At 41.6% G+C, this 26,747-nt stretch overlaps 1 protein-coding gene across 4 annotated transcripts in view; it reads right to left on the reverse strand.

The window, feature by feature from the left end:
- Positions 1–308: 308 nt before the first annotated feature.
- tnrc6c2 (trinucleotide repeat containing adaptor 6C2) overlaps positions 309–26,747 on the reverse strand; it is a 54,418-nt gene continuing 27,979 nt past the window's right edge. For all 4 annotated transcript variants that reach the window (XM_085277212.1, XM_085277211.1, XM_085277214.1 and 1 more), the window contains 18 exons: positions 20,177–22,630; positions 18,981–19,184; positions 18,228–18,394; positions 18,059–18,136; positions 17,568–17,625; positions 17,178–17,320; positions 16,310–16,453; positions 15,408–15,548; positions 14,800–14,919; positions 14,473–14,556; positions 13,556–13,835; positions 13,051–13,215; positions 11,910–12,098; positions 11,230–11,379; positions 10,176–10,391; positions 8,674–8,747; positions 8,252–8,391; positions 309–7,660 (listed from right to left, as the gene is read on the reverse strand). In XM_085277212.1, coding sequence (XP_085133338.1) covers positions 7,312–7,660; positions 8,252–8,391; positions 8,674–8,747; positions 10,176–10,391; positions 11,230–11,379; positions 11,910–12,098; positions 13,051–13,215; positions 13,556–13,835; positions 14,473–14,556; positions 14,800–14,919; positions 15,408–15,548; positions 16,310–16,453; positions 17,178–17,320; positions 17,568–17,625; positions 18,059–18,136; positions 18,228–18,394; positions 18,981–19,184; positions 20,177–22,630 — 5,156 coding nt within the window. In that variant the 3' untranslated portion in view covers positions 309–7,311. The remainder of the gene's footprint in view (positions 7,661–8,251; positions 8,392–8,673; positions 8,748–10,175; positions 10,392–11,229; positions 11,380–11,909; positions 12,099–13,050; positions 13,216–13,555; positions 13,836–14,472; positions 14,557–14,799; positions 14,920–15,407; positions 15,549–16,309; positions 16,454–17,177; positions 17,321–17,567; positions 17,626–18,058; positions 18,137–18,227; positions 18,395–18,980; positions 19,185–20,176; positions 22,631–26,747) is intronic.

Genomic DNA, 26,747 nt, shown 5'->3' on the forward strand with positions numbered 1-26,747 from the left:
CTAGGATTATGCAATTAAATTGGAAGGGGTAAGAAACCAGAATTCAGTTGGCTGCAATCGAAAGGTGCTGAGATTTTACACATTGTACCTTCAACATAGCTCTTGGCTGTTACTTTGGAGCATTATAAAAATGTTCACCAGACCTTAAAATCTGCACGTATGGAATCACAAGTAAAATATGCTAAAAACAGCTTTAAAAGTTTGATTTTAGTTGCCCCCCAAAAAGCTTTTTTTCCCTTCTACTATTAAAAAAAACATACAAACAAAGAAAAAAACAAAAACAAAAAAAAACAGGACAAGATACAAAATAACAGACAAGAAAATTTGCAGTTTATTAATATAGTCCGAAAGAAGTTCCATGGAAACATTTTTTTTTTCTTCGGTGCATGTCTTTAACAATCACATTCTATGAGGAGAAAAAAAAGAACAACATTAAAAGCCACAACTTTGTATTTCAGTTACAGACAATTTCACTTTTTTTTTTTCTTCAAAGTAAAGAGAAAGGCAAAGGCAAAGTACCCCCACTCCCACAACCCACCCGCCGTCCTCCCCTTAAAAAAAACAGACAGCCTTAAAAGTAACGGGCTTCTTTTTGTTTTTTCCTCAGTACAACCCACAGTGCTTTAGCAGAAGGATAAGCGCTCATTGGTTAAGGATTACACAGCATGACGACGCAATGTAAAATTTTGCTAAAACATTAGATGACAATGGGTGGGATGGGAGTGGAAGAAATTTCAGCAAAAAACACACACAAAAAAATGAAAACCCTCCATCAAACCCTGAACCCCAGAGTCTGAGTCGACAAACGCCGCAGTACAGCAGCAGGGTTTGGACTCCTCCCTCCCACTTGTGCATAGATCATGATCCATTAAAAACCAGCTTTATTCCTCCTCTTCAACATGCCTCTGAAAACCATCTGTTACATGTTAAGAAATCTCTCAGCTATTGAATACCTGTCACAGGAACTGACATGTTAACAGGCAGGAGAGATGATTTTAAAACAAACAAACAAAGAGTGTCTTGCACGTGCTCCTGAACTACAGGATGGAAACTCAAAGTCAAAACATACAAATGCATTTTCCTGTCACTGTCATAATGACAATCAAACCACTGATCGCGTTTAAATGTAAAGCAATTTCTACTTCAAATTTCACATGTAAAGCGCTCCACTTTTCTCAAAGTTGATTCTTAGTCTTATTTGGTAAATATGTGACTTGCTACGAACATTTTTTGTTGTTTTAAAGAAACAATGGTACTCTCTATATTCTGTTAAACTCATAAACTTCAGTGCTTTCTTGGAGTTTAATAGTTCTCAGTTGCTTATTTTCACACGAACATCAAACCTAGAAATGATGGAGTTGGTATCTGGAACCCTGGCCTTCCTGAGACAAAATCCACATCTTTTTTTTTTTTTTAAATGAGTGTGCAAGATAGTGAGTAAACTGCGTTGCAGTATTACAGAAAACATAAAATCACCATGTAACACATACAGAGATAGTCCATCGATACTAAAAGAGAAATTAAAAATTGAAATATGACAACACTGATCAATCCCAGAGTTCTGAAAGTAGCATAAATCTTCATTTTGCAAGATTTTCATGTCCATATTTGATGGAAGATGAAATTTGTCCTTAAAAACAAAAAACGAAACCAAAAAACATTCCTGTTTCCTTGAACTCCGATAAATGAAATGCTTTGTAAACGACAGGTGGCTTTTGCAAAATAAAAAAAGAAAAGATAGGCACCTCTGAAATGAGTCTTATAACAAACTCACCTCCCACACTTTATCCCTTTCCGTCTCTCCATGAAGTTAAAATCGGGATTACTAGTCCTTCTACAGCTATCTATGGCCACAGTTCTTTGTTTTGTTTTTTGTTACTCTTTTTTTTTCCTTTTATCATTTTTTTTTTGCACATTTTTCTTTTTTAATTTTTTTTTCCTATTTCCTTTTTTATATAATTGGAACAAAATGGTGCAATACTCAAGATAATCCTTGTATTGGATTATTCCACAATAAAAGCCACTATAAGGTAGATAAACTTTTTACAGAATGGAAAAACAAAGTCCTTGAGTAAACATGTACACATGAATTGTCACCATCGCCCCTCCGTACTTAGACTCGTTTAACTACGATTAGCTGAGTGAGGGGTAGAAGACACTCAGTGCAACGTTAGAAGATAACAACGTCTATCAGAATAGTTTTTGACAGATCATCAACAATAACAACAACGAAAAAAAGAAGATATAAACAGACACAAAATATAACGTACTGAGTGGAACATAACAGCAGGCCACGTGCCCTGTACACAGTTTCTTGAGCACACATTCATACAAACATCTGACTTTCAAGCACACATCTAAGATGACTTTGTTTTTTTCAAAGATTTTGTATTTGTAACTTAATGCAATACACATCTGGTGTTCTCTAAAAGCCCCTAAGTGTACCTGTCAGATGGAAAGAACAAAAAAATAATAATTACTGACTTCACATTATGTTATTGGCGTTCAATGATTCAAGTATTTCTGTTCAATGTTTTGTTTTGTTTTGATATGTTTGTGATTTCTTTTTTTTTTTTTTTTTTAATCAACTGGGTAAAATATGCATTAAACCAGGTGATTCAGGTTGGGCTTTTAGGCAGCCTAATTAACAAACAAATAACACACATATACAGTACAAACACTTCATAGTACTGTAATATGTCATCAAAACCAGAACGTGCATATCTGACTCCGTACAAGAAAGACTTTGCTTTCGATCAGTCAAGTATCAGTTTATACCCGACCCAAATTCTTTCCTTTGTCTCACTTATTTGCGGGGAAAATACATATTGCTCATTTTCAGCTGTGTTAAACCAAGACCTTTCAAACTAAAATGAAAGTTTCAGAGGTTACGATCCAAGAAGTCTGAAGAGGTGATACCACACACCGTACTCACAGTATATATATATATAGATATATATATTTATATGTAGTGTATACATATACTGCTATCTAGAACAGAGCTGTAGAGAGGAGAGCCTCTCGATGCTGGTGCAGCATGGGAAACCCCCTTCACTGTCAGGGTTCTCCAGTTAGTACAGGATGCTGGGAGGTCCTCGGCTATTGGGTCTGTCTGAGCTTGGATCAAGGCAGTTACAGAAACAGGCAATAGTGATTTTTGCTTGTGTGCTGCAGGACTGAAAGTCCTGAAAGGTAGCCTTTTCCCGTTTTCTTATTTTTTTTTTAATATATATTTTTTAAGCTTTTTTTTTTGTTTTTTTTGTTTCATTTTTAAGACTTTGTACCTCTTGAAATGTGCCTCTCTGCTCCTGCTGATGCAGAATCAGAGAGTGAGGCTGATACAGTGGGCCCAAGCCACCTGGGTCTGTGGAAATGTACAGTTCAGTGGGCCTGCTTTGAGCAGGGCACAAACGTAAAACGAGATAAATACAGCATCCACAAAAAAAAGGCACCCCAGCCACCGCTCTGCTCCTTTAGATGTTGGTAGCAGAGGCTGATGACCAGAGACGTTTCAGCTAGAAGTGCAGAGCTTTTAACATATTATAGATCTTTTTTTTCCATTTAGATTTTTTAGCATTTTTAAGATTTTTATGTCAAACTTCATAAAAATGACGTTAAAATGCAATTTCATTTTTGGTTTTAAAAAAATATGTACCCGGGATTACCCATCATCAACTGTGCACTGTAGCAAACCGGAACCCCCAACTGAGTAAAGATTTTCTCCTTAGCTTGGGGCATTCCCCACAAAAGCATAAAAAAAAATCTCAGTCGCTTCAGGGTGTGATGCTGCCGCCCTTTTGTTTGATCCCTCCTGTCCCCCCCTACACCCTCTGCAAAGGTCATCAAAGCTCCTCCAAACAGGGAACAGAAGTGCTCTCTATAAATATACAGTATGACACAGCAAATTTATATTGGCACAATACATTGGCATCTTTTTACATGCAATAATGTCTCCCCAAACAATAACAAGAGGCCATCTTTTTGGGAAGAGGATTCAATGCGAGCCTCTTCCCCCCAACAATAAGGATTCAGTTTCGAGGCATGAGGTCTGTACGTCCTGCTGCGTGCAGATGGCCTTCGAAGTTTTAGACTTTGCTCTCACAGTAGAAAGGACAGATACGGAGAGCTGCATCTCATACTTTGTATCATCAACTCCCCTACCCTGAGATCAAGCTGGACAGAAGCGTCTTCAGCTCAGAGAGAAAGGCCGACCTTTTGATAAAGTGTTCTAACTTTTAGATACATGACAGTGTTCTGGTGGCTGAGCCTGACTTTACAGAAACTGCGGCCAGTTTGAAGTGCTGACAGGAGCGCGTGGGGGACAATTGTTAGGATATGCCAAGCTCTGGGAGGAGTGCTCATTCCCAAGACAGCTTTGGCGTGCTGTAAAGGGCCCCAGCCTCTCGTCTTTTTGCATAGAAACAGATATGAGGGCCTGTAGGTGCTTGGTCAGGGGAGGGCTACTGGGTCTTCTTGTGGTGGAGGAGGAGAGGAGGTCATAGCATAGCAGCTAGGCAAAGGGCAAGGGGGGACAGCCTGCGGGCAGGTGGAGCAGCTTGGAGCGGCAAACACCCACATCCCCCGTCTGAGACACCTTTTTTTTTTTTCTTACACATCTCAAGATACTACCTGGAAGTACTACAGAATACTGTCAAACGAAGAAAGCATGATCAGTTAAAAACAAATAGACAATCATTAACGGTCTGTAGTATTGATCCTCATTTTGCATTCAATACACAGGATGAACATACAGAGGCACCTCTGACCAAAGTGTTTCTGCATATGAACAGTGAAGGGCTAGTTCAGCAGCCAGTACTTTGTAGACCACTGCATGTAGATAAAAATAACAATATAACACACTGGAAAAAAAAAAAAAAGTCAAATGATCTTTTCCAAAAAATACAAAGTACACTGGCAAAAATTCCAGAAATATGACTATTACATCTTCCAGCTAAAGTGATCTTTGTGTCAAAGAACTGAGAGATGGGAGGTGGGGGAGAGGGCAGGATGACAGCAGGGTCGAGTGGTAGTGGGCCCCTGTTGGAGATGCCGTGTGTGCGGCAGAGAGCCGTGATTGGCCAGTCCCGGAGGATCTGTTTTTCACGCCAGACTGAGAGACGGTCAAGTGGAGCCCAGGAGGAAGTGCTGCGCTGTGGGGCTGCCGCTCGACATCCAGAGGACCACAGCAAAGAGGCACTCAGTGGACACTCCCCCACCTCACCCCACTCTGACTCAACCACCGACTGACCGGATTGGCTGTCCAGCGGGTGTCAGAGACCACTGACACTGCAAAGTCTAGAGCCTCCAAAGAGAGCAAGGATAACAATTTTTGGAGTAACAGTGATAATCACGTTGATATAGTTCAAAGAAGGGGAAAAAACCAAGAGTGAAGTTTTTTCCCCCCAAAAGTCCAATGGTACAGTTCAGTTTTGTTTCCCTTCAGCCTGCTACCAGAGGAACAACGCCAGACACGTTTCCATGGAATAGATACAGTACATAAAAGAGCAGTACTTTTTTTGTGTTGTTTTCATCGTTTTTGCTGCTCCTTTTTGATTTATTGGATTGCAGTTGAAGCGATTTGCTCTTCATAAGTGCTATGATAAAACCCTTAGAACTCAAAAAAAAAATCTTAGTCTCTTCTGTTTGTACAGTACCAAACGCAAGGAACACTCGTAGGTCTACTGCATTAGGAGAAACCCCTCTTATTTGGTATTGTGCCAGATGCCCAGAACCATCCAATCCCGCTGTGGTTTCAGTCTCTGTTGGGTGTGGCTGTGGCACGCAGAGAGGAAGTGTGCATTGTTGTGTACCCCAGTGTCACTTTTTAGTACAATTTGCTGCATACACAGTTCAACAGCTGCTTCTTCCTCTTTGCAGAATTTTCCCAACAGTTTCAAGGGGACTGGTGGTCTGGAGGGAATCCAAGTTTTGAAAAATGGGGGTAAGGTGGGTTTTTTTGTTTTTTTTTTGAAGTTCCAAAGTCTTTTTGCTGAAATCAGCAACATTCAAAACATAAAAGACAAACAAGAAAACAAAAATATTAGACAAACCAGCTCCGGTGGACATCGACTGTGGACGGAAGAAAGGTCTATGGTGTATATTGCACAATGTAACTGTCACTTGAAAGTAGAATTGAGGTTTTTTTCCTCCGAAAATTGGCCGACCATAAAGGCCGCTGGGCTTCATAACAAATCTGTCATTAGAAAATTCGACAAAGCACCAGAAAGCAACTGGGTTCCGATTTTAAAGGTGACCAGAAGGATCCGGGCTCACAGAGGTCAATGATTAGGTGCCACCGGACATACATATTCATAAGGAAATGGACAAACGCAGCAAGGCTGACAAATAATCTTCTCTCAGCTTATTCGTTGTGATGGGTGTCAAAACTTTTGCTTGGATTTAGGCCTACCAAAGAAACAAAACAAAAACAACAAAAAAACAACTGTGTCAATCCCTTTAAGACAAATTAAAATAATACGTAGATGATTGGTAGTGCCAGTCACGTGGCGTGGCCAGGCCTTCTTACTGCCCGGCGACAAAGTCAGTCACCAGTTGTGTCCTGTACCGCTCGCTGGCTCAGAGGTGAAACTGTGCAAGATTTCAGCTTTTTCTTCAGTTACAAAACAAAAAAAAGAACAAAAAACAAAGACGGCTTGGGAAGGACCTGGGCCAGAGAGCACTTAAGGCTAATATTAGTGCTGAGAAACAAACATTAACATAACTAGTAAAGGTCTTTGAACAACATCATTGGCCATGGATATGCTGGGAATGGTTGTTGTAAGTCTTATTTTGGGATGATTTTTTTTATTTGTTTTTAGGAGGGAAAAGGAAAGTCTCAGATGGCAGCTTTGATTGCTTCTCCTAAAAAGAAATCCTCCCACAGAATGCCATGAATACTTATGGAAAAACTAATAAAACAGTTAAAAGGTTTCTTTGTGTTGTGTCTCACTTCAGTTTTTTTTTTTTTTTTTAATATAATGCATTTTAAAAAATACCAAGAGGACAAAAAGGGCTGTTTTCCCTCAAAAACAAAACAAAAAACGGCAAACCAAATGAGAAAGGGACCAAAGTAAAACAAAAGGACTGGGGTCTGCAGTCTGTGGTAATGACCCCAACCTTCTGATTTACAATTCACAGTTCAAACAGTTCAAATTGATACTGATTATCACCACATGATTTGCTTGGGTTTTGCTCCTGTTCACATTGATTTTTTTTTTCTTTTCTTAATCCACCCCACCCTCCACCAATGGCTTACATGACATGGTGGCGGTGAGTTAGTTGGTTGGTTGGTTAGTGTGTTGTGGCATCATCCTACATGGACTCCCCACTCAGCAGATCTCCAGGCAGCAGGGTGTTAATAGGGGTGGGGCTCCCAATCACGCGTGCATCCTCTCCACTGGGCGGACCCCACAGGCTGGAGTACTGAGGCACACCGCCCCACAGCAGGTCGCCTCCGCTGGCCTTGCCTCCGCCGGTGCTGCTGCTCCACTGGCCAATTGAGTGGGACTGCGCTGCCCCGCCCATTCGGTTTTGATTGGTTCCCGGGTTGGCCTGCCAGCTCGTGGTGTTTGCCCCCAGCGACTGGCCTTGTGCAAAAAAGCGGTTCACTTCCTCCTCGCCAGCAAACTCCGCCAGGATTGTGGTATTTCCGAGCACGCACCTTAACGCACAGAAGAAGAAGAAAAAAAAAATTATGAATGGTTTTTACGATCAGGAGCAAACCAGACATGACAGATGATTGCTTTTAATGTTATTCAATTGTTTTTGTGCTTAATGCCAACATTACACTGTAACCACATTTAATGCTGCTGATAATGAAAAGTGGGTCACAAGGCTTGTATTTTGTTTCCATGGCAACAAACTATTAGCTAAACCGAATCAGGGAACTCTCATGAGACTCACAGAAATAACAACGTGAGCGTGCAGCCTAAACACGTGTCTCCACACTGCTCTTTTCCCATGATGAACTAATTATCACAACAATCTCTGTAATTTTGCAATACATCTGACCACGGTGTGACTCCCCACCCCCATGTGACTGTCCCAGACACAAAAATAACATTGCTTGGAATTATTGAGAATGTTGAACTGTTCTATTCATGAGAAAAGATACTAAAGAAATCAGGAACACTGTGTTTTCCCCAAGCATTTGTCTTTTTTTTCACTGTTATATTGCTTCAGTAAAAAGTGCCCTTTTCCCCCGTTTTTAAGTCCACTTTTGCTGATGTAAAAGACTTGTGCTAACGCTTACATGTGCAGGGACTTCTGGGCCTTGGCAGCCTCGTCCTTGGAGCTGTAGCGCACCACAGCATTCCCCTGGGTCAGGTTGAGATGGAATGTGATCAAGGGGCCGTGCTGCATACACAGGGTCCGCAGAGTTGAACCATCAATCTGCAGCAAAGAACAAGACATTAGCACACTAAAGTTGCAGTCACAACTATCTTACCATTTTATCTCAAACACAGTCTACCTTCTGTTTTTATTCCTTTTGCTTTGTTTCTTTTGTCATTGCAACTATATAAAAGGTTACACCAGCAGAAATCTACAACTGCAGATTCAAATTTGAGCGGACTAAACTCGAATTCCTTATAATGGCCCAAGGTATCAGTGAAAAACTAGCAAAAAAAAAAGAAAAGGAAAGAAAAAAAAAGAAAAAAAGAAAAGCATACGCACTTGTGGGGTGAGATTCCTCAGCACCAGCCAGCTGCTGGTTCTGTTGGAGCTGTCTGTACTCCATGTGGTTCCCTCTGTAACACGGATGCAGACAGAGTTAAAAATTAAGAGTTTTCTTGGAATAATGATTTGCAGAAATACTTTCATTACAAGTTATTTGACTCAATGTCAAAACTGAATCTTGGTCAGGCACAGGCACGCATTGCAAGAAGCCTAGATGGCTTCTTTCTAAAGAAAGATAAAGTGAGTGTGTATCAATGTGACAGTGCCCTTCTAACAGAAAGAGAAAAATAGCTGTATTCAACATACAACACTCTCTGATATTATGAGACTTTTTCCAGAGCCCTGAGACTCTGGGCCTTGAAGTCTAAGAGCTCAACTACTAAGGAAAACATGACACCAGTTGCTATCTATTCCACACACTAAATTTATTTCCTCTTTGCTGCATAAAGTATAGATCTGTCATGTCAAAACGAGGTCACGCGAAAGCTGGTAAACCTCAAGATGTCAGTTTGGCAGGGTGTGTTCAGGCAACCTTTACAATACCAAGAGTTGGGTTGTGCTAAGTCGCAGCTGTGAACACCACACCTATGCATAGGCAACCATGTCTGTGGCTTGCGTGTAATACATCAGAGATGTATTCGCCTGTATTCGTGGTCACGGCAATCTGCTCAAATGTCCTGATTTGTCCTCTGTAAATTACAGGCACTGTACGCAGCTTAAGCTCAGCAATTTCAAAGAAATTGTTAGAAGCAACCTGATATTTATTTGTTCATGAAGTAAATAGCCAATATTGCAGTTATGATGATGATACACTGTTCTTTAAAAAAGCAGTTTAACCCACATGATGATCATTAACTAAAGCTGAAATGAAAATGAAAACTAAAACTGGGCATTAAAAACCATTTTAGCCACCTGAAATAAATATAAATGAGACTTCAGAAAAAAAAGAAAATAAGAAAATTACTTGTAAAGTGTGTCATTAAAAAATAAAAAAGGAATAATGTCTTTACTTTATGTTACTATAATCAAATTTATAAACGCAACCAGTCTGAGCAGGCTTTGGGGAATCTGGTTATTGAGACTGTCTACATGACTGTGTTTGTATAGCTTGAAAAGAAACATCATATCGTTATAAACTTTCTAAATCACACAATCTGACTCTTCCTCGTGTAGTAAAAACAAAACTAAAACTAACACCGAATAAAAACTAAACTAAAACTAGACACAATAGATACTGAAATGAGAAATCTCACTCAGGAAACTCATTGAAACTAAAGTCAATTCAAAACAGAACGACACAAAATAAAAACAAGAACTGAAGAAAAATGTAAAGTGGAGTAATCACACACCCGAAGTGCCTGAATCACACACTAAACTGTCAATACTGGTGTTTTTTTTCTCTTTTTCCAATAGTATGCTTATTTTCAATAAAAACTCAGTGATGACGTATCAGATAGTTTCACATCACTATTTCTGATAAAAAGAAATTGAGTGCTCACCAGAGGAGTATGAGCCACTCCAGCCTTGAGACAGACCCAGCGAATTGCCTCCCCAGGTAGAGGAGGGCTTGGTGTTAGTGAGGCCTGGCGGAGGCCGTGATGGGGCTGTGGTGCTGCGTGGCCCCTGTGGGACTTTCCAAAGCTCGTGGGACAGAGAAGCTTGGCTCTGAGAGATGGGCCCTGGGGACCAAGTGGATTTCATGTCAGACAGTTTACCTGTACATGGAGAGCAGAAACAGAGAAAGAGAAAGAGGATACTGTTAAAAAATGTTTTTTAATGTATTTATTTTTTTTATATGTAATATGACCGTTCAACTGGATCATCTGGAACTTCTTTATAGTAGCTTCAAAATGTGGAAATGAACAGCAAAACAAGCCACAAACCCACCTGTCTTCAATTACACCATACTTTGCAAAAATGTCTACAAATAAAAACTTCAAATATCCTTTTTTAAGATTCATGAACACATAGGGTGTGTACCAATGTCACGACCAGTTAGGTGAGGCTTGTTTTTTTTTGTGGGTTTGGTCAAAGAGTTTTGGTAAAGGATGTTTAAGGCGCTGAAGGAACAGGTTTTTAGGTGTGACTGAGGTAAGGACATGTATAAATAAAGTTCAGAGGTTAAGTAAGGTTGAAGATAAGGAGAATTTCTCCATTTGGGCAAGGAAAGGTCAGCAGGTCCACACATGAGTGGGAATACGTGGGATGTGTACCTGAGGCATCTCCATCACAGGACGACAGTCTGAAAGATCTAGAGTAGCCACTGACGGGCCAGTCGCTGCTGATTGGAGGCAAAGAGCCATTCTGAAGTGGAGAAGCTGTGGCTATATGGTTGTAGAGAACAGTGTGGTGAGCAGACACAAACCCCCAAAAAGGTTAATTTCATATATGCTGTGCAGCATGATGGTGGGGGTCTGTGGTGAAGCAGATATGGTAGCATGGATAGGCTTGTGGAAGTGGTTACTAACGTATATTCATCTAACTTTACAAAGCGCGACTTTTCGGTGGGGCTATCGGTCGTACTGATATTTGGGCCCTTGTCTGTTGTCATACCTCCATTCCTGTCTCGCAGCAGGTAACGGTTGACGTCGTGGATGTTGGTGTTGATGGTGGGACCGCTGGGGACGCTGCCAGGGGTCATATTGGGGTCATTCTCGGGGTCGATGTTCTGAAGGCCTTTCCATGGCACCCCTGGGCAGAACTCTAAAACACACGCACACAATAAAGGACTGCTAAAACTTCAAGGTTAGATGTACACAAAGGTGTGAAGCGAGGTGTTACGCTGAATTATACTTGGTGCACTGCAACTGCAGCAACTGGGGTGCGTGAGATGAATTGCAAGAGGGCTTGCAGATAGAGGTCCACTCTGGACAGGCTACGTTTAGCAGTAATACTGTTTAGCCTACTTTATATAAGAGCTGCCATGTAAATGTGTAAAATGGTATTGTGGTGAACCAACCTGATCTAATGCTATGCTTCGTATTTAAATCTTCCTCTGAATTTTGTAGACTGAATAGCTGCTTCCTTAGCAGCAGCCTTAATTGATGCAATTACGACATAAGAAAAGTACTGTTTGTATTTTATTAGTCCAGTGAGATTGTACTGCGTTCTAGATAAACACCCGACATGTTCATAAATGCCTTTGTATCCAAAGATTCAGAGACTTTTTCACACAATTTAAAGAAAAACACCTGTCTGTTCTACACCTTTATACCTCTGCATCTCATTCTCACCTGGGGGCCAGTTAATGTTGGTCCCATTGGAGATCTTTTCACTGGGACTCTTGCCCTGGCCCCAGTCAGGGGGCACGAGGGGGCTGGTGGGAGACTCAGAGCTGGAGATTAGATTGTAAGGGCTGTATGAGTCCTCCAGCTGAGGAGGCTTCCCAGGAGGGACCAGGGTAGAGGCAGCAGATATGGCACCTGAAACACACAAGGAAAAAGTAAGAAAGTCACCTGAACCTAGTCCAACTTAGTAGGAAAATATACACATTTTTGCAAGTATTAATATTATAAATGCACATTTAACACCACCCTAAAAATGGTGTCTACATTAAGTCTATTTTTAAGTCTACTGATGCTCCTATTGAGCTTCAGTAGACGTAAGATTAAGATCTTCAATAAACATTTCCATAGTGGGAGAAAAAAGATGAAACTATGAGCTAAGAATAACTGTTTGCAGTCCACAGATTGTTATCTACGTATAAGCTGGAAAACAGATCATGTGTATGAAATGCAGAACCTGACGAAATCTTAAATGCTAAAATGAAAGTAATGCAGTAGTTGACAAGTCTGCGTCAGTTAACTAGTTTCTCAAAACATTACAGAAATTGTTTTTATGGAAAGTAACTGACATCATTACTGAGTGCTTTGTGTACTTCAGTGGTTTCAAACTGACACAAATATAAGACTGCATTTGTCTTCTCGAAAATCACAGAAATGTCACAATTATATTCAAGGATGTGACTGCAACACCTGTCATTGTTATTGGGTGGAACTATGACACCTCAGACTCAGGGATTCTTAATGAGCTTGCAAACAGAACGTGCGGAAAAAAACAAACGCACAGTCGAAAGTCTTGCATGATACAAGTGGCAAAAAGCTACTGTCAGTTGTTGAGTTACTCATTGGGAAACAAGTCAACGAGTCCTAAGTGTGTTAGGAGGTGTGGCGTTTGCAATAGTGCCTTATAATCACTCCTCAACAAGTGAAGCATGTCTGCACAAAAATCTCAAGATTATTTTTAAAAAGGCGTTGGAAAGTATTTATGCAAAAAAACAACTTAACATTAAATGTCAGGCTGGTTTCATCTAACAATTTTCTCAAAGCCTCTACATTATGTGAGCATGCTTGTCTGTGTTATTGTGCAAAGTACCGTGCTTATTGAGGTTGTTCTCCAGATTTGAAGAGTTGCCAGAGAGGTTGTCCATGGAGTTGGAGTGTGTCCACTGGGACAGGCGGGATTGGGGCTGAGGGGGCTCCTTAAGGGACAGACCCCCAACCTCCATGCAGTTTACATTCATGTTTGGATTCAGTCCAGCTGAACACAAAACACAGGAATCTTTTGTTAATATTTGCACAAATAAAAACAAATATTTCAAACACACAACACAACGATACACTGTTTGATACATTGTGTTGCACATACAACTATAAGACAAAAGATGCAAGCATTTTGGCAATTGCACGATTTTTTTTTTTTTTTTAAAGAGTTGCTGATTTTATTTTACTTCACATGACACAAAATCAGGTGCTACACAGGCTGTAATACACAATGAGGGTTCTTCTTTTATTTCTGTGTCATGGGAAAATTTGAGTTTTAAACAAAGTGACCATAGTGTAGTTCTTTCAGCCCCGTGTTGTTGCTAGAGCAGACTCACAGAGAGGGTAGGTGCTGTAGGCGCTGGGCGACGACGGCGGCTCTTTGGTGTGCAGTGTATCGGCAAGGCTCGGAGCCTGGTGAGTGCCTGTGAAGGGGTCCAGGGTTGATTTGCCAGAGCCGGGGCCTCCGGCGGGGCCACCGGGGGGATGCAGACCAGTGGAGGAGGAAGAAGAAGAGGAATGAGAGGGAAGTTGTTGCTGCTTCATCAGCAGCGCTTGGTACAGCTGACGCTGGTGCTGCTGGATCTGCTGCTGCATGTTGGTGATTGTACGTGCAACCTGGGAGAGAAAAGGAGGACTGTCATAATTATGTATTTCAAAAGAAAGCACTGGGAAATATAGGCCAGGAGAGCAACAACATTAATCAAATTATGGATGGAAATAATGAAACAAAAGAAAAACAAAGAGGAAGTCGAGACAGTGGAGAATAGAAAGGAAAAGCAAGAGGAAAATAAAATGTTTCAATGTTATAGATAAAGATACGCAAGCAAAAACAAACAAAAAGAACACGCAGGGGTGGTTTGCAAAGATAAGCTTAAACAGAAAATGTTAGATAGATAAGATTTACCTATATCTTATGGATCTTGTGGGTTATTTTTAACAAAACATAATTTCTTTTACAAAAAGGAGAACAAACTATCGCCTTTTGCAAAATGGAGAAGTTGTCAGATAATGGGAAGTAACAAGTTCCTGTGTTATCTAAACGTTTCAGCAACTCCTGTTGTTACAAAGCACATTCTTTTCGCTGTTGTAATGATGTGACAAAAAATAAGTGAAAAAAAAAGAAAAAAAAAAAGGAATAAATGAAGTTGGGTCACAGTACGATGACTCATGGCCCACATGTAGTCACACACATGAAATTTTAAAAGACCTTCACGGTCGTACTTTATTTGTAATGACACATTTATTGACTCACTTGCTGCTCTTGTTGTCTAATAGGGCCGGAAACATTGCGCTGCGCCTGCATCATCTGGTGCTGGATTTGTAAACGCTGGTACGCCTGAATCGATGAAGACAAATAAAGAAATACGTTGATGTAAACAATAAAAAAAATCTACACTCCCTTTCTCATGCATTGTTAGATATCGTCATTTTTAAAAATGACATATTCATAGGAAGTAAAATCTAATTAAAAAGTAAAATCAAAAACGAAAATAAAGGTCCAGAAGACATATTCTCTCGCACAAGCTGTAAAGGTTAAAGCTGCGCTGCAAATGCAATGCAAAGAGCGATGGCACCTCACCATTTGCAGTTGCTGAAGTTGGTACAACAGGGTCATTTGTTGAGGGTTTATTGGTGAAGTTAAAAGTGCAGGGTTCAGACCAATGTTTTTTGCTGCAAACTGCAAGAGCTGTGCTTGGACCTGAAGCGAATAGAAAAAATGGAGGTGGAACAAAAGAGAGATGACAAGTTAGTCACTCCACATCACAATAACTGTACATAAAAGCACCTTCTGGCAAGATGAAACTAGCCACCGCTGCATTTTTGCAGGATAGAAAAGAAGGGAGGTGAAAGGTCTGGGAGGCAATCTTGCAATTTCAAGAATTATGGCCACAGTATGTCAACCACATCACTGAAACTGCACATGAGTTTTTAAGTGTGATTTTAAAAAAAAGGTAAAAAGCGATCTACGCTGTGGAGATTTTAAGAGGACAAAGACGACATATTCAACAGAATTAAAATGAGTTAAAAAGCCCAAAATATACAAAATATACACATGGGGGAAGAAAAGAATCATGTTCCTCGGCCATATCACAAAATCTTCAAGCTTTAAGCGATTGTTTATATGTGTTAGGACTTGACATAGTAGCACATAATAAATCTAATATGCATTATCATGTGTTTGACTACCTGAGGGGAGAGAAACGGAGGCACTTGAGCACGTAGACTAGGCTGGGAGGAGCTGAGAGGTGGCACTGGTGGCTGAGGAGGCTGCTGCTGCATGGCCCGGGTTTGTGCTGCTCCACTACTGCCAAACATTCCACTGGGTATCTGTATGCAGGAATCACAATGGTACAATTAAATATTCAAGAGTACTGCCATGTAATGGCAGTATAAACAAAAAAACGTCAAAACAAAAATACATAAATAAAAAAAAATTTGAAATGAAGAAAAAAAAAGGTGAAGTGTCTGCAATATTGCAAAATTTGATTAGGTCTAGATCACGTGTTTTACAGCAGAGCATATACTGAGGGAAAAAGGTGAGAGCAACTGTTTGTTTGATCATAAAAATGTCAGAAATTGCATTTTTTAAATTGACGAAAAACAATCAGCCTGTAAAAGCCACTTGTTCAAATTTCTAACCCCATACTGCTGAAGAGGGCTTTCCTTTCAGTTTGAAAAAAGGCTGCTTGCAGTGCCTTTGTTTGGACTTCAAGGACATCCTGTAGTTTTTCTGGGCCATGCCTGCCTCTAGGGGTGATATTTGATAGAGCATAACTATCTGGTTTCAATGGGCTCTTCAGGCAAGGTTATACACAAAAGTGAGCAACAGAAAAAGGGAGATGTGGGAAAGCATGTGAATAGAGAGATGTGTATAAAACAATTTAACACATCTTTTGTTGCTGCTACTGCAATCTGTATATGGAAATCCCACAGAGAGCACTGCAAATTAGTGGTTGTGCACAGTGATACTGTCTGTATCAGCTGTCCAAGGGTGCAAAGCCCCCCCCCCATACTACATATGTAGTATTTTATACTACATATATTTAAAAAAAAAAAGAAAAAGAAAAAGAAAAGAAAACCTGCTTTACCTGTCTGTTCAAGTTTTGCATGGCCAGCCCCGGGTTGCCCTGTCCCAGACCCTGCCCAGGAAGGCTACTATTGGCCAGGGGGAGCTTCAGGCTGGGGGAAGGCAAAAACGGTGATGGGGGGGTGTCGTCTGACAGGACGCCATCCTAGACCAGAGGAAAATAAACAGTTAATGAGGGGAATAAAGGCAGATGAGTGCAACATCAAACATTACACGTTGACAATGTTAATTATATGTGTGTAAAAACATTTCTTGTACTAACCAAGACGTTACAATCTAAAAACCTTCCAATGTGATGTGTTAACATATCATAAAAGCTACAATCTAAGCATATAATTAGAGAAAAGCCTAAAGTTACAGTAAGGGCTCAAACCTTTCCTTTTGCTAAAGCATATAGTTAGGGCTGGATCACGTGACCCTGAATCCTCCCTTAGTTATGCTGCAATGGGTGTAGGCTGCTTGGAGAGTCCCATGATGCATTGAGTGTTTTTTCTTCAGTCACCTTTCTCACTCACTATGTGTTAATAGACCTCTCTGCACTGAATCATACTTGTTATTCATCTCTGGCTCTCTTCCACAGCATGTCTTTATCCTGTCTTCCTTCTCTCACCCCAATCGGTCGCAGCAGATGGCCACCCTTCCCTGAGCCTGGTTGTGCCGGAGGTTTCTACCTGTTCAAAGGGAGTCTTTCCTTCCCACTGTCACCAAAGTGCTTGCTCATAGGGAGTCATATGGTTTTCTCTGTACATATTATTGTAGGGTCTACCTTACAATATAAAGCGCCTTTAGGCGACTGTTGTTATGATTTGGTGCCGTATAAATAAAACTAAATTGAATTGAATACCACCATGCATTTATACCCGACGTACCTTGTCGAGGAAGGCGTTGCGTTCGGAGGGGTCTTTGGAGAGTGCGGAAGGCCGACACACCAAAGGCTTGTTCATGCCATTGCTGTAATCAGACATGCCCATGCCTCGCTTGTCCAGGTCTGTTTTCTTCTCTAAAAGAGCAGCTAGAAGGAGAAGAGGTGATTGCAGAGGTTGTGAAATCTAGCCAAATAAATATATTGTGTCACTATAAAAGAGAGTTTTATTTAATCTCATTAGTGGTAAAAAATATATATTTTAAAGAAAAAGGTCCCTCAGTATTCAACCAAGCGGAACTGAAGAGAATGAACTGATTTATTCAAATAAAAACAAACATCTCAGAACAGCAAGCGTAAAGACAAGGTTGACACACGAAAATGCTGGTGTACTTACTCATAGCCTGGTCAAGGTTCATATTGTTGCTCTTCAATGCCTCCTCAGCAGGGTCTCTCTGTGAAGTACAAAAACCTTGTAATTAGCATAACCAGACTGGGATTAATTTGCCAGAAGAGCTGATATTTCATCACTTGATAGTTTTTCCAGCCTGAAAAGGTTTCATTTATAATGCCCCAAAATTTTTGTTTAAGGTCACAATAACCTTTGACCATTGAAATCCAATTTGTTCATTCCACAGCGCTAGTGCATGCTTGTGCTAAATCGTAAGAAATTTCTTCCTGTGTTGAATAAATATCAAATTCCTGGTTAGAGGTCATAGTGACCTTCATCTCTGAGTATCACTTTCAGAACTGATAACCTAAATAAATGATGCCTCGCAGCTAAATCTGCCACCAGCACAGAGGCATTAAAGCAAAAATTCCAGAAGAAAGCTTGCGAGTGCTTTGAGTCTGCATTGACACTTAATTCTAAATATGCAGGGTTCATACCGGAAAGCCCATGTCAGTGAGTTGCTTGATGAGACGGTTCATAATCCAGGCCTCATCTGGCTTGTTGCCCATCTTCCCCTGAAAACAAAGAAGCAAAAATATTATGAATTCAACATTACATGATGTTTCCAAGGTCATAAATGCCACTGTGACAGGCGAGTTCACTGACCTTGTTTGGGCACTTCTTGGGTCCATTGCTCCAGGAGTTACAAGAAGAGCTGCTCTCCTGGGGGGTTGGGCTGTTCCATACATCCCCATCCTCAGTGTCCCATTGGCTGGTAGACATGCCCATCTCTTCCCCTCCATTTCCCCAGCCATCTTGCATAGGTTTGGGGCCTGAAAGAAAGGGATGGGAAATATAGGATTAAGTTGTGAGGAATAAAAGAAAAAAAATCTTCAGTGCATTACTCGATACTATGTGTCCTCTATATTCACAATACCATTTCAGAAGCTGAGCAGCACGTAACTTTAAACACAGCCACTTGGTGCCACTGTTGCTACATGCCAGTCTGCACTTTCTCCCTACACCTCCCCTCTATCGTTTCCAACATTTAAAACCAACAGCACAAATAACCAAGCTCCACTGAGGCGTGGAATTGCTTTAATCCAAGCAACACTCCAGCAGCACTAACAAAAACTTTCAAAACTGGCACAAACGGTACAGTTCTGTAGAAACTTCCCGTTTGTGTTCCCTAACTGAAGTGTGCTGTGCAAACATATTATGGAGCTACTGCCATAAACAAAATAGTGAACCCAAAGCAAACCAGTGCCTAAGTTGACAATTGTGTTCACAGGTTAAAGCAGAAAAACAGTAATTTTGTAAGTCTGAACTAATTGATGGCACTGAATATAGCACTGGTGGTATCAGCTAATCAACTCCTATTATTAACATCCAGCATTAACAATAAATTCTGAGTGTTACCTGGCTTGCAAGGTGCAGAACCTGGGGGTCCACTTCCCCTGCCATAGGGGCCAGAGGACTCATGGCCACCGTCTCCCCATCCTCCTACCCCACCTGGGGGCTTGCCCCAGGCTGAGGTACCATTGTCCACAGCTGATGTTGGAGCTGCTGGCTCTCCCCAAGCAGGTTCTGACTTGGGCTGAACACTTGGAATCTCCCCCCAGCCTGGAAGAAAGGGCAATTAATTAGTTAAAAGAATGAAATCAGCTTCTTTACAGCAGAAATTTTCATCAATTTTAAAACATCATTAGTTAATCCTCTTATGTGCTTCCCTGAAAACAAATGGAATAATACCACTGTTCCCATCAAGGCCAGCATCACATAGCATGAAGGTCTAAAGAGACTAAGCTTTAGTGACATATCAATAAGTGATAGTAACCTTTTCTATTGTATGCTGTGGTTTTTTATAATTATATGCCTTTCACCACCACAGCCTGCCAAGCTGTGTCTATGAATGTGTAGGTGAATGAGACAAGACAAAGCAAAGCAGCAGATTAGGAAAAGCCTAAATTAATGACATCAGCAGAAATGGGCAGCTATTTGGCTTAAATGTGTTTTGGAAGTGTTCATGATGCTCCTTAGTCACTGCAGCACAAATTGCAGACAGCAGATGGCAGTGGTCTCATTCACAATTAAAACTGTTTGCCATTAAAGCTTTGGCAAATATCTATGCTTCACAGGGCTTTTGTTTTTCAAAGACTTACTAGATCTTGTGAAAGTGCAAACTTAAACCTACTATTAAATGCTGATGACAACTGTGAAGATTTTAACTTCTCTGAGAGCAAAAACAGTCACTTTGTAAATTCTTCAAAGAAATTATTTTTGAAAGGAAGGACCATAGTTCCCAAGCTTGTTATAATTTTCTCATTTTATGGGAACAGGTGAAAACAAAATCTCTTTGTCTTTGTCTGTCTCCCTGGCTTGTTAACAGACAAGAAAATCAGTATCCCTTGAATAAAACACACATATGCTGTTAGAAAGAAATACCCACTTTTGTAAAAGTCAGTTTGAAATTTTTAAACATTTCATTGAATATAGTATGGTGGGAGACTACAAGATCAGAAATCAAATTTTAATTCATTTTTGAATTTCAAATACTACTTGAATGTTAAGCAAAATAAGATTTTAGGTCATTAATGTCTAAGTCTTTTAAATACCTGGGTTGGAGTGGGTGGGTCTGCCTTGGGGCCCCACACTTGGATGTGATGCTGCATTGTTGGGCGACCCATTGTTGTTTCCATGGTGTTGCAGGTGAGTTGGGGGCTGGCCATGATGAGTATGGTGGTGCATATGGTGAGGGTGAGAGTGATGGTGATTGTTGTTGCCAGGTCCAACGGAGTGATTGTTGTTGTTATTGTTGGGAATAATCATTCCACCATTCTTACTTGGAGGGGGGCCGCTGTTGCCTGGGTTACTAGTGGGATTGTTACGATCCCACATGTTGACTGTCTTGTTGTAGGCACTGGGATCCCCCCAGGTAGATGTTCCATCGTCAATCTCCATCTTCCTACGAATGGAGGGAGGAGAGGGCTCTTCCCAGCCAGTAGGCTCCATACCTTGGTCTTGTTTGCTGACATTACCCCAGCTAGAGTTGTTCTGCTTCACAGAACTGGGACCTCCCCAAGAACCAATACTTCCACCTCCTCCACTACCAGTGCTGCTGCTGCTGCTTTCTTGTGGCTTGGAGGAGCCCCAGCCACCCTGCACTGGTCCATTGGCACGTGAGGTCTCCCCCCAGCTGCTATTACTCACAGCAGGAGTTTTGCCCCAGCCTCCTCCATTTGCTCCTCGAGGACTTTCCTTCCATCCACCATTTCCTCCGTTACTTCCTTCTCCTTCCCACATGCTGCTAGAGGAACCATTATTCTTGATGTCTGGCTCTCCCCATTCCCCTGTGGTGGAGCCATTAGAACCACCATTATTGTTGCCCCACTTATGGGCATTTTTGGGGCCTTCTCCCCAGCTAGTAGGCTGGTTTTTCACTAGGCCATTGTCCCAGCTGGATGACTTGTCCTCTGATCCCCAGGATGAGGTACCCCCATTCTTGGGACCACTGGAAGGCAAAGGATCTCCCCAGCCACTAGTAGTGCCATTCGGAGCTTTACTGAGTGACTGTGGGGGGTCACCCCATCCTGATCCTGTCTGGACTGGCTGAGATGCTGGAGCTCCCCACCCAGAAGATGAAGATCCTTCACTGTCACTTTTCCCTCCAGATCCAGGCCTCTGAGCAATGGTAGGAGTTATGGTGCCATTGGTAGATGAGGGTCCGCCATTGGAGCTGGAGGCTCCTATGGTGTCTGAGCTGCTACTGCTCTTTCCATCATCAGAGTTTGCTTCTTCCATCTCCCATACAGTGTTCTGTCGGACGGGGGTCTGTCCCCAACCTGTGTTACTCAGGACTCTAGGGTCAAGGTCTTGCCGTGGTAGCATAGGGGCAAATTCCATGCTGGAGGATCTGTCTCTACGCTGGGATCGACCTTCACTGCTGTCTCCGCTGTCCTCACTTGCTGGGGCTGTTCCAAGCTGCTGGCCCCAAGAGCTCAGTTGCTGGTCTTGGCCTGAGCCAGAACTACCAGCATCTATGTTGTCCCAACCTTTAGTTGCTTCTCCACCGCCAGAGGATTTTCCCCAATCACCCCAGCCACCACTTCCACTACTCCCACCACCACTGCCTTGGCGACCCCAAGCAGAGAGGCCTCCAGATGTTGTTGAGTCCCAGCTGGAGTCCTTGGGGGAGTCAGCTGCCTTGGTTTCTCCACTACCCCATACAGAGCTGCCGGTTGTATCCCCATTGAGCTGGGATGACTCAGTGGGTGACTGGCCTCCCCAACCAGTTAAACCATGGATAGGGCTCATAGGCTCCTGAGCTTGTTGTTGTTTAGTGTGGTTTGGTCCATCAGTGTTAAGGTTAACAGGCTCTATATTGAAGGACAAGTTTGTGTTGGTTGAAGGGTGCTGTTGCTCATTTTCTGTAGCACTCATCATGCCAACCCAACTTCCCCCACCGTTATCAGCACCTCCCATGTTCCCATTTCCTAAATTTCCATTGCCATTTATGCCTGGTGGAAGGGATGAAGAGCTGGACACCCCACTGGTACCACCTCCAACACTCTCATGGCCCAGAACAGGCCAGGCTGAAGGGTTGGCATTTGGGTTGAGATTCAAGTTAAAATTGGAAGAGCCCCAGTTATTGGGTGCTCCAACTCTGCCACTATTCATACCATCTTGTTTACCATCTGAAACCCAGCCTCTATTACCTACTAATGCGTTGGTTGATCCAGGTCCTGTCATCATGTTATTGTTAGCTTTGAGAGAGGGGTAGTGGGCCTGCTGGCCTGCTGCGCCTGTGGCCATACTCACAAAACTACTCCTACTGGTAGTAGTGACAGCACTGGTGTCTAGGTTAGAGCTGGTGGAGCCCGAGGGGCATTCTGGTGTTACAGGGTTGCAGGGGTCACTACTGCGGCTGATGGAGGGCCAAGCTTCTGTATCACTCTTGTCAATAATCACTTTGTCCCAGCTGTTGGCACTTGATGGGCTGTCAACTGGTACAGAGGCTCCCCAATAAGAGATCTCATACTGGGCACCAGGGCCACACTGGAGGGATATGTCTAAAGAGGAAAAAAAAAAAAAAAAAGGGGGGGGGGGGGGGTAAGAGATTAAACAAAGGAGACAGATAGAGAGGAGTAAAAGTACAGGGAGGACAAGGAGGAGGGGAGAAAGAAAAGAAATTCATAAGTTTAGAGTAAGGAGAATCATGTAATGCAAGTTCACAACCAGGCTACAGTTAGCTTCCTGAACCAATTTTATCTTCTTGGTTAGTTAACGCTAGCTATCAGACTTGGCAGGATGAGATGGTCAGGCTTGCATGTTTCAGGATTTAAAACATAATCAGAATGCACAGCCAAGCGTGCTTCTTGTCATATCAGCTTCAGGATATCCATATATCCTTGCTCTGGTGCAGTCAGCCAAACAGAAACACTGAGATGGAGCCTTTGCTTTCTTTTTACATCGTTCTTTCCTTCTCTTTTTCTCCCCAGTTTTTACTTAACTTCCATTTCTTAAACAGAGGTTACTGATTTACTCCCTTTTCACTCTCTAAAGTCATTTATTTATTATTATCCCATCTCTCACCTATGTCCTATTATACTCATGTCTCCCTCCTCCATTTTTCCCCCCACCACTTTCTTCACCCTGTCCCTCTCTCCCTTCTGCACTCCTCCAACACCCGGCAGCGAGAGACCCATCCGTCTCCATCGTGGCTTCACTGGCTGGGACTGTGAAGGGAAGCCCAAGTGGAACGCCGTTCATTTATTGGAATGAAACCAGGACAGAGTCTCATCCATCACTCCTTACGCTTTACTGGGCCTACTCCTCCTTCAACTGCACTGCAATAAGAAACCACATAACAGTTCCTCCAAGCTTGTGTGAATAAGTGTGTGTCTATTTGCTTCTCACTACCTGCATATACATAATACTGCACATGCGATTCTGTATATCTAGGAATTATCTGTATGACAAAACTGAAAATGAGGGATTGTCCATAGATTTTGTCCTTCTACTTATGATCTATGATCTACAAATCCCTCACCAAGCTACCAAATCGCAGCTTTTTACAACTCTGATCAAGATGGAATCACGCACAAGCAGATTCTTTAGGCACAAAAGCAGCCACCATCAAATGGTGAACTAATAATAGACTGGGTTGATGCTGCAAAGGGGTAATCAATCTGTGGGAGGCAGCTAATCAATAATCTTATTAATGTTAGTGGGTGAGAGCAGAGAGGCTATTGATCCAGCATCCAAACACTCTAACCAATAGGGTAGCTTCAGGCAAATGACAGAAAAGCTAATGAGAAGTAGGAGCTACGAATATCACCATTACGCAGACCAACTAACTAGATATAGAAGGAAAAGTCCATTTATTTGAGGTGTGAAGACAAAGACACATATTCTGGCAGATGTATGACTTTTAGATACTTTGAACGTGCCACAGAGGCTGTGAATTACATTTTCACTTATCTCCACTTCCCAGGCAGCCTTATCGTTCAGGGTCATCAGACTGATGACACACACATGCACACCAACATTAATCTACAGTCAGTTTGCAATCAGCTGAAAACAGAAATAACTAATGAAACATCACAACAAAAGTAATCCCCATATTTGCTGTAAGTGTACTTTTCTTTTTACGTTCATTTAAAAGATGCTGGAAAAAAAGCCATGTGTGCCTATCATCAGAAAGTTTTTAAATTACACTTGCCATGGGTTTTCTGACTTCTGACAACAGGGGTGGGCGGTGTGAACGGTATACGGTATACGGTAGAAATGATATAAATTTGGCCAACGGTAGCACATGTTGATGGTGTCATCAAGCTGCACCTATTTTGGTCGACAGCATTGCAGTGGCTGCAAACAACATCATCTGCAAATTATGCTGGGCGACAGTAATAGCAGAGACAAAGCACTTTTGGAATATAGGGAAAGCCAAAAACTGCGCTTCCGTAACATTGATTCATTGCTGAATGAATCAATGTTATCAATCAATTCATGCTGAATTCCCTAACAACTGCTCTATTCCCATGTTGTTGCAGTATATTAATGACTAACCTCGTATTGTGGATGGATTATCTCAGTTGTTCTCCTGACTGAAGTTTGGTCCGTTTACAGCATCCTGCCATGCAATTGCATTGGTCCCTAACCACCAGAAACCCTCACGTTAACTTTTATTGAGTGAAAAAAAAGTTAGCGGCCATCCTTCAACTTCACTGTGCTAATGTTATGCTAATGTAGCTGTTATGCTAACGTAGCTGTTTTGCTAGCGATCACGTAGCACATCATTATATACCAGCTAGCCCAACTCCAGTAACCCTACAAACATCACTGCTGTTTAGTTTTCTGTCTTCATTAATGTTGGAATTGGTAGCAGAGCAGTACGTTTTAATTTTTTTCAGAAATCTCTCAGTCAGAACATGCTATATCATATTTAGGTAACTAGCAAAACTAGCGAGCTAACTTCCTGCTAACTTCTAACTCCGTTAAATGTAATAAATTCGATTTTCATGGATGCCTAGATGTTAAACTTAATTGTTACACTTGGTAAAGCAGAAATGCTGATCATTTTATTAAAGATGAAATAATTTAGACAGTTTTAACTCTCAGTGATGCCGCAGTGATCGTGTGACTTTGGGACCTGAACCAGACGGAGTTTAGGAACCAGATTACTCCGCAAGGCTCCTGACTACGGCAGCCATAATGCTCCGACAATCCATCAAGCTGTGCGCCTTCGTAGCTTACCAAAGTCGTACTAAAACATTTTTGACAGATTTTTGAGTGGCGTGAACCACATAAAATCAGTTTGAGGTCAGTAAGCACAACCAGAATTCGTACATAAGGCACACTGTCGATTTTTGAGAAAATTAAAGGATTTTAAATGTCCCTATAGTGTGTAAAATACTTAATACAGAAGAAAAGAATATATCGCGATATATATCATATTACCGCACATGCTTCAAATTATACAGTGATATGGATTTTAGGCCATATCGCCCAGCCCAACTTGATATAAGAAAAAAGTTTGGGGTCAAAACTCAGAAACTGGTAGTGAGAGCTACACCAGCTTATAAAAACATAACATTAATAATAATAACTTTATTTGTATAGGACTTTTCAAAACCCAGAGCTACTGAGCAGAACTGAGTTTAGCTTACTGATGCAGCCCTCCACAACATACTCAGTTTCTCTTCTGGCCCCTTGGGAAAGTTTATTGTGCACTCCTAGTTTAAACTGATGTAGACTGCAAAAGTAATTGGCCTTATATTAAATTGTTCAAAACAACTTTTTACTACTACCGTAGTCAGTAGGAAAACAAATCCTGATCAGCAAAGCCCACTGATTTACTGTTTTCTCTTTGTCCAACTGTACGTGGTCGATTTCCAAGCAAATAGGAGCACTACTTTATCACTCTGTGGACCCTATCCAAGAAGCTCAGGGGAGGGCAGTCAAAGTAAAACTATTTTGTTCAGTCAGTTCCTTACCACCCAGCATATCTTCCTCCTTCATTCGCACAATTTGAAAATAAAAGATTACTTGACTAATGTAAACTCTGCAAAGCAGTCCTCTTTTATCACACTCAACACCTTTGTCACAGAGGAAATGTACAAAGCTAATTTTGAACAAGCCCCCCCAAACCACACACATAAAAAAATATGAAAGAAAAGGTGACTCTCATGCACATGATAAAAGAAAGGAGGTCAGAGAGCGAGAGAATGGAAAAATACCTGAGGAGAAGTATAGCAGCCTTCGTCTTAAGAGTGCTTACACAGATCCACGCAAGAATAAGAAACAGCAGACATCATCTTAGTACATCTGCAACAGGTTAGTCAGTGAAGCAAAAAAAAAAAAAAAAATCCTTTTGCAGAGGCAGCACATGTGGACATCTACCTCAACAAAACCGGACCATTATTAGCTCCACAAAAGGAGTGTTTACAACAGGATTACAGGGTTGCATTACACTGCAAAGGTTTTAATGTTGGTGCATCTTTGCCAACATGTACGAGTGGACTAATGCAAAACAGCCTTCCTTTCTTTTCACCTTAATGTGCCTCCATTGTTCCCCTTTCAACTCCCTTTCCAGGCATTCCAGAAAAAGGTACTGCTGATTCTTGGCAAATCATTGATTTGCGGGAAGGGCATGAAAGCAAGCTGAATATGAAAAACAAAGGCAAG

The sequence above is a fragment of the Mchenga conophoros genome, linkage group LG6 (genome assembly GCF_057382185.1).
Source record: "Mchenga conophoros isolate Kocher_MC1m ecotype Shallow Benthic linkage group LG6, M_conophoros_male_GT1.1, whole genome shotgun sequence".
NCBI lineage: Eukaryota > Metazoa > Chordata > Actinopteri > Cichliformes > Cichlidae > Mchenga > Mchenga conophoros.